Below are 8,174 nucleotides of genomic sequence, written 5' to 3'. Positions count from 1 at the left end.
TTCATCTCTGTCTCAGAATCTAATTCCTGAAGAATAATGTCATCCACGTCAGGAGAAGAGGGGCTTCTGATCACCTACCCAGAAGGATAAGGGTGTGTGATACGCAGCAATGATGGTGCCACCAAAAGCAACTATATGAAACACTGTGAGAAAGGGAACTGGGCAAATGAGCGAGGAGGGAGGGAGCAAGAAAGATGTTGTGAAGGAGATGGGAGGTGAGCAAAGGAAAGGACCTCCTGGGATAAGGTCTTGGAGAACAGATGGAATTTGAGCCCTAAGAGTCATCAATGTCCTCTTACATAGGAAGGATAGAGACTGAGAGCAGTAACAGTTAAGGAGAAATGGGGCTATTTGAAGTCCCCTTCTTAATAACCATCTAAAGATATCCATCCTGCTGTCCATCAAGATGGACCTTGACCATCCCCTTTGTGTCTCCCCGTTCTCTAGTTAATCTAATGTTTTTATTAGTATCTATAAGACCCATGAGGGGAAGCTTAGACAACAAATTTGATTAAGACTTCTTGGACTGCTGCTTGATTTTGCAGCAAAAAAGTTACATGGAGGGCCCATGCAGAAGTGGCCTGCTTAACCACAGTGTTTACCATGACCTGGGCAATAGGCATATTCAATGGGTGAGTATAAAGCCAGGGTCATCATAAAGCCAGTCCCACATGGCTTGCTTATGAAGCAGATCACCTGCTTGATGTAGGGCATTCCACTTGGCATTTATAGGGATTGTTTATAGTCTCCCTTGTCAGGGTAAACAGACCTCACAGTAGCTTTTATCCAATCCAGCAGGCTAGCCATTTCCTCAGGAATAACCCTCTGTGTATCTGGATCATGTATAGCCATCTGGGTTGTTCCATAGAAAGCTATGGGTCCTGTAACAACCCAAACATGCTCTTCCATTCTGAAGCATATAAAAACAAAGATACTACCCCTAAATTAGTCACACTCAGAGTCCATTTCAGGAAAGGTTCTTCAGAAAGTTGATGATACTAATCTACAAAATAAAACAACTCTCTCATATTATACCTCCTGATTTCAGTAGTTTCTTGGTTTTGTCCTCTTCCCATGTGGCCTATCTTCCTGTGACCAGAGTCTTAAAGGTACTCTGTTTTCCCCACATAATGTTTCCCTTTGGGGGTAGATCTGAGACTAGTGGCAAAAACTGAGACCAACAGAAATCTGAGGTTGGTCCAGCATCAAGGTCTCACCTAGCACTCTCCCTTCCTTTCGTTTTAGGTATTACAGGTAACAATAACCAAAGGATTATATAGTTTGCTTTTTTCATATTAGTTTCCATTGCCTTAAGCATCCAATTAATCAATCCCCCAGGAGTTGGATCTACCTCTAAATTCCATTGGTAAATTTTACCTCTAGCAATTGATTATAGCACAACTGCTGTTCCATGCTTTGGGTGATTATGTGGCCGTGGCCACCCTGGAATCAAAGGTTCCTCATCCTCTCCTCCACCCTCTCATCCTCTTTTCCCAAACCACATGTTTCCACGAGCTAGGGCCTGGCTAGAAAATACTACTTCTTTTTCTTCTTTTCTTTTCTTTTTTTTTTTTTTTTTTAAGCAAATCCTACTCCTGACACCACTTCTGGTGACACCACGCAATTCTCCAATTCTCCAAAACCAACTGGCTATACAACAACTCAATTAAATTCTGACACTACCTGGAGTTAACATCAGATCCCACAAATTAAAGGACTCAGTCCCACAAGACTGCCCAGCTTCAGATGCCAGTTGCAAGCTCCATGTTACCACCGGTACTTCTGATCAACCAGGTACAAATTCTGGGGTTCCATGACACTCTTGTCAGGTTTGATATTTTGCTGGAACAGCTCACAGAACTCAGAAAACACCCTACCTATATTTATCAGTTTATTATAAAAGGTACAAGTCAGGAACAGCCAAATGGAAGAAATGCACAGGACAAGGCATAAAGGGGAGGATGTCATGGAGCTGCCATGTGCTCTCCAGGTGTGCCCCATCCTAGCAACTCAGTAAGTTCACCAACAGGAAACTCTCCAAGAGATAGAGAGCTCATTCTCCAGTCCTCCTCCCTTCCCTGTAGGTTGAGGGTGGAGCTGAAATTTCTCACCCTCTAATCATTTTGTCTTTAAGTCACCAGCCCCATCCTGAGGCTATCCAGGGGGCCCACCAGAAGTCACCCCTCATTAGCATAAATTTAGGTGTGATTGAAAAGGACTTGTATAAATAACATGGAAATTTAAAAGATTTTAGGAGCTCTGTGCCAGGAACAAACAGGAACTGGAGACAAAGACCAAATTCTTATTATACCACAGTTACTCTGAGATGATGAGGAAAAGAGTCACTTGAAAGAAATCCTCAAAGGAAGGAATTGACAGGACTTGGTAGTTCTGGGCCTCTTGGAGAAGAACGCTAGGAATTAAAGAGCTCACAGGTTTTAATTGCTGTTCTGCCACTTAACCTCCCCATGCTTCTTTTTCCCCATCTGCAAAATGTAAGTAATAATAGTATCATACTTACTGCTTAGGATTGTTCCAATTGAAGATAGGATTATAAAGTGTGTGGATCCATGCGGGAACATGTATAGAGCTCAATAAATGTTAGGTTTCACCATCGTGGATACACGGGGATGGGACACCCAAGTTCTAGTCCATGTTCCTGGCTCTCCTGGCTGCACGCTCTGTACCCCTCCTTAGTCACTTCATTTCTGGGCCAGTTTCCTCATCTGTAAAGTGAATGTGTGGGTGTCCCCACGAGGTCAGGGTCCCTTCCTCAGGAAAAGTCTGCATCAAAGGTGACTCAAAGATTCTCAGGGTAACTCAAGGGTGCTGATGCCAGTGGCAGAACATGGGAGACGAAGGGGAGGCGCTCTCTGGCCAGAGGCAACACACTCGGGGACCTGCTTGGTCGTGCTCTCCCCCCGCCTCCCTTCCCGAGTGGGCGGCTGCGTGGAGAGCCAAGTAGGCCTGGCAGTTAGGAATTTAGTCCAGGTTTGGAGAGAGGAGGCGCCTAGGAGCCCCGGCGAGCCTTTCACCAGCCATACCAGATTGGCTCCACAACAGGTGGGTGGGAGGCTGCAGCGGTTTAGACCGCAGCCTTCCGCTGTTTAGACCGCAGCGGCCTTCCCTCCTCTCAGCGGCCCGCGCAGGCGCAGGCGCAGGCGGGGCGGGGGCGGGGCGCGGGCGGGGCGGGGGCGGGGCGGGGCGGGTCCCGGGCGCCCTTGGTTTTCTCCACCTCCCCGCTCTGACAGGACTCCTGGCAGCCGCGGCCATCAGCTGCTGGGGAACAGAGGAAGAGGAAGGGGTGGAGCTGTCTTGCGGCTGGACGCGGAGCAGTCAGCCGGCTGCAGCGGGGGCTTGTCAGCTGTTCCCGGCGCTGCCCGGCTCCTTGAGAGCCAGCACCTAGACCGGCGGTACCCGGACAGGCGAACCAGCCTGTCTAGGAACTCGGGCAATGCCCCGCCACGGAGTATCTCCCGGCGAGGGCCACCCCAGGTCCAGCTGGGAGACGGAATCGGACCGGTCCCGGGGTTTCCGCAGACTGAGGCTTCTGTGGATAGGCCTGGCTGTGGCGCTGGTCCTGCCGGACTCCCTGGTTCTCTGGGCCCCGGTTGGGGCCCACCCTCTTCCCACCCAAAGCCATCCGGCCAGGTTCGGTCGCTTAGTGCCCCAGCTCCGCAACGCCTTTGGGTGGTGGAACCTCACCTGCCCAGTATGCAAAGGCTTGTTCACCGCCATCGACTTCGGGCTGAAGGTGAGCGCTTAAAGGGGCTGCGACGGAGCAGCCAAGGGGAGCGCTGGCGGGGGCAGGGGCAAGGGCGGGGCTGGGCCTGGGTTCCTGAAGAGCAAACCTGATGGGGAGGCTGGCATCAACAAGCCTTCACTGGGTTTGCTGTCCTTTGGGGACACCCATGACTACACGCCGCCGCCACCTCCACTGTGACCTTGTGAAGTAAGGAAAGACTGCACTTTGTATGCTAGCACTGTGCTAGCCGTTTTGTACAGGTTAAATCAAACCTGTGAGGTGTTTCATTACAGTTATCTTCATTTTACAAATGGAGTCTGGGAGAGGTGAAGTCACTTGCCTAAGGGCACACAGCTGGCGCCTAGGGGAAAGGCTGGGACTCCTTTCCTTGTACATCTGACACTGAATCCCCTGTGCCTTAAACTTGGCATCTCTAGTCCAGAGCACCGGGCCTTGTACCAGTTACTCAAAAGGGACTTAAATTCAGAAACATCCAAGGGTGTGGGACTAAACCGGGATGCCTTGACCCTGATGGGATTATGATGAGTGCTAGTTGGTAGGTGAGCTTTGCAGTGCTCTCCAGGGCCTGCCCCAAACTATGGACAGCCATACTACCCAGCCCCAGTTTCAGGGCACTCTGCAGACGGTGCCTGAGGAAGCCAGCGGGGCGAGCAAAAGGCCTGAAATGCCACTGCCTACTGAGGGGAAGAGGAAGTACTGGCCTGGTGCCGCTGAGTCCAGGGCAATATCTGTGGGAAGCAGGGAGTGCGTTGAGGTCTCTTCACCGTGGTGGCACTGAGTCCAGCCTGGCCCCAGTTTGGAGATGGAGGTGCAAAGAGTGGTAGCCAGGGCTTGGCCTGGTCCCTGTGCGGTCTCTGACCTCTCATCACTGGTTCTTCCCACTACAGAAGGAGCCCGGTGTGGCCTGGGTGGGCTCCATGGCCACCAAGCTCTGCAAACTGCTGAAGATAGCACCGCCCACTGTGTGCCAGTCCGCCGTCCAGCTCTTTGAAGATGACATGGTGGAAGTGTGGACACGCTCAGTGCTGAGCCCATCTGAGGCCTGTGGTCTGCTCCTGGGCTCCACCTGTGGGCACTGGGACATCTTCTCATCTTGGAACGTCTCTTTGCCAGCTGTACCAAAGCCTTCCCCACAACCACCCAAGCCCCCAGCCCCAGGTGCTCCTGTCAGTCGCATCCTCTTCCTCACTGACCTGCACTGGGATCATGGTTACCTGGAGGGCACAGACCCTGACTGTGAGAACCCACTGTGTTGCCGCCAGGATTCTGGCCTGCCACCTGCCTCCCGCCCAGGTGCTGGATACTGGGGCGAGTACAGCAAGTGTGACCTGCCCCTGCGGACCCTGGAGAGCCTGTTGAGCGGGCTGGGCCCTGCTGGCCCCTTTGATATGGTGTACTGGACAGGAGACATCCCGGCCCACAACGTCTGGCACCAGTCACGTCAGGACCAGCTTCGGGCCCTGACCACCATCACAGCCCTTGTGAAGAAGTTCTTGGGCCCAGTGCCTGTGTACCCTGCTGTGGGCAACCACGAGAGCACACCTGTCAATGGCTTCCCTCCCCCCTTCATACAGGGCAATTACTCTTCCAGCTGGCTCTATGAGGCAATGGCCAAGGCGTGGGAGTCCTGGCTGCCTGCTGAAGCCCTTCACACCCTCAGGTAGTTGAGGTCCAGGGAAACCCAGGAAGGGAAAAGGTGGATGATAGTGAAGGGAACAGAGTACCTGGGCATTACCTGTGACTGTTCTAGCATGAGTCAGCTCTCCTCACTGGCCCTCCCTGATCTGACCCCAACTTCCACCTCTACCCTTATATCCAGACACCCTCCCTCACAGGGCTGACAGCATACCTTCTCCATGCTGGTCTGTGTCCTTGCTCATGTTGGCCCTCTCTAAAATGCACCCTCCACCTTTAACATCCCAACTTTCCTAGGCCCAGATCATATTCCTTGTGAAGGGCCTTTTCTTCCCATTCTAGCTTACTTTTATCTCTCCCCTGAACTCCTAGAGCCCTTAGCCTTCTGAGCCTACAATCAGTCTGTTTTTTGGTCTTCAGCTGGACTGTGAGCTCCTTGGTGGATGTCCCGTGTGCCTCTGCCCTCCACCCAAATGCTTTGCACAGGGCTGGGCGTGCAGGACCTGGATTATGAATTGAGTGTTGACCTTTCGTGTTCGTTTCAGAATTGGGGGGTTCTATGCCCTCTCCCCACGTCCTGGCCTCCGTCTCATCTCTCTCAATATGAATTTTTGTTCCCGGGAGAACTTCTGGCTCTTGATCAACTCCACAGATCCTGCTGGACAGCTCCAGTGGCTAGTGGGGGAGCTTCAGGCTGCTGAGGATCGAGGAGACAAGGTGAGGGAAAGCAGTAAGAACATGGGGGAGTAGGTGCTGACGGGGGTTGGGGGAGAAGCAGACCCTTCGTGACCAGACTTCTATCTAGAGCCAGAGTACCTCTGAGCAGAGAAGCTTGGTTTTCGGACACTCCCAACAACAGTGGTCCCTGGGAGTTCGGCTCCTGGTGCCCCTGCGAAGCCCTTTCATTCACTCCCCCTCTCTGGCCAGCAATGCCGGCCGTTGTAGATGAGTACTGACTCTTCCTGGCCAGGGCTGCCTGGACCCCTGCTTGCTCTGATAATTAATTAATTAATTAATTAATTACTTTGAAGATCTAATTGGCTTTATTGAACAATTCATGAATCAGACAGCACCCCATCTAGCAAATAGAGGGGCATTCTCCCTGATAACCTTCCTTAACTCTCCCTGCAGGTACATATAATTGGCCATATTCCCCCAGGGCACTGCCTGAAGAGCTGGAGCTGGAATTATTACCGAATTGTAGCCAGGTAGGGGGGAGGTGGGGAGAGGGTTGGATGAAGAGTCTGAAGGTTGGAAATTCCTTTGAGCATCTTATCATTACTGCTGCCCCATTGGGGTAGAGAGGCTGCTTACTTCAATGTGTGGAGAAAGAAGCATCCCATCTCCCCAGATCTCCTCCCCCTCCCTAGAACCTTCTGAACATAATTAGTGTCTTCTGGCCAGGTATGAGAACACCTTGGCTGGTCAGTTCTTTGGCCACACCCACGTGGATGAGTTTGAGGTCTTCTATGACGAGGAGACCCTGAGCCGGCCGCTATCTGTGGCCTTCCTGGCACCCAGTGCCACCACTTACATCGGCCTTAATCCTGGTGAGTGGGGAGTAAGGGAGTTGTTGGGATAGAGGACGTTGGTGGGATGGAGGAAGCAGAAACAGATTTGGAGCCAGGGCTGGCAAGGGGCAGGTGGGACATGTGACCCCTCCCTGGAGTGGCCTCGGCTCCTTGCCTCTCCAGTCAGCCCGCCCTCCTTGCAGGTTACCGCGTCTACCAAATAGATGGCAACTACCCGGGGAGCTCTCATGTGGTCCTGGATCATGAGACCTTCATCCTGAACCTGACAGAGGCTAATGAACCAGGAGCCACGCCACATTGGCAGCGTCTCTACAGGGCTCGAGAAACCTACGGGCTGCCCAGTGCGCTGCCCGCCGCCTGGCATGACTTAGTGTACCGCATGCGGGGTGACACGCAACTATTCCAGACCTTCTGGTTTCTCTACCATAAGGGCCACCCGCCCTCACAGCCCTGTGGCATGCCCTGCCGCCTGACCACTCTGTGCGCCCAGCTCTCAGCTCGCTCTGACAGCCCTGCTCTATGTCGCCATTTGGTGCCGGATGGAAGCCTCCCTGATGTGCAGAGCCTGCAGCCAAGGCCACCTTTCTGCTAGCACCCCCAGGGCCCAGAGTTGGGAAGGTAGAATTCGTAGGAGAGAAGCAAACCCCGCAGATGACAGCTGTGGTAAGAAGAGCATCTGGGCCCTGAGCACACCAGGGAAACAGGACCTTCTTTCATGGAGATGGTGTGTCTAGATACAGGAGGGGGCAGCTGCTCTGCCTGTGCCCAGCATCTAAGCTGCCCTGGGACTGCTGCCTCTCATGGCTTGGAGCAAAGGCCTACGTTGGTACTGCCCCAGCAGACCCGACAGGAGCTGGGCTGGCCAGCCAGGAACCCTGTACTGCTGCTGTTGCCTGGTTGCCAGGCTGTTAAAATAAAGATAAAAGACTTGGACTCCAGACCCCTCTGTGACTGTCCCACTTTCTTCTTTGAAAGCTGGGAGGGCAGGGCGCCTGAGTGGCTCAGTCGGTTAAGCCTCCAGACTCTTGGTTTCATCTGGGGTCATAATCTCAGGGTCGTGGGACTGAGCCTCGAGTTGGGCTCTGCTCTTAGATCAGAGTCCGCTTGGAATTCGCTCTCTGCCCTCCCCCTGTGCGCACGCCCTCTCTCATTCTCTCTCTCTGAAATTAATACAATTTTTTAAAAATAATAATAATAAAAAAAATAAAGCGGGGAGGGCAAGGTGGCTTTGGGAATATGAT

General features: G+C 52.7%; 1 protein-coding gene across 1 annotated transcript; it reads left to right on the top strand.

Annotated features, from left to right (window-relative positions):
* The first annotated feature begins 3,254 nt into the window (after positions 1–3,254).
* On the top strand, positions 3,255–7,871 carry SMPD1 (sphingomyelin phosphodiesterase 1). The gene is made up of 6 exons (XM_028116944.2): positions 3,255–3,754; positions 4,654–5,426; positions 5,947–6,118; positions 6,533–6,609; positions 6,806–6,951; positions 7,116–7,871. Exons 1-6 carry the CDS (start codon positions 3,455–3,457, stop codon positions 7,523–7,525), a joined length of 1,878 nt encoding a protein of 625 aa, XP_027972745.1. The 5' UTR covers positions 3,255–3,454; the 3' UTR covers positions 7,526–7,871.
* Positions 7,872–8,174: the final 303 nt, after the last annotated feature.

The sequence above is a fragment of the Eumetopias jubatus genome, unplaced genomic scaffold (assembly GCF_037043125.1).
Source record: "Eumetopias jubatus isolate StellerSeaLion01/CBP00866 unplaced genomic scaffold, mEumJub1_p1.0 scaffold_13, whole genome shotgun sequence".
NCBI lineage: Eukaryota > Metazoa > Chordata > Mammalia > Carnivora > Otariidae > Eumetopias > Eumetopias jubatus.
The sequence above is the reverse complement of the archived record's forward strand: the minus strand, read 5'-3'. Positions and strand labels throughout refer to the sequence as shown.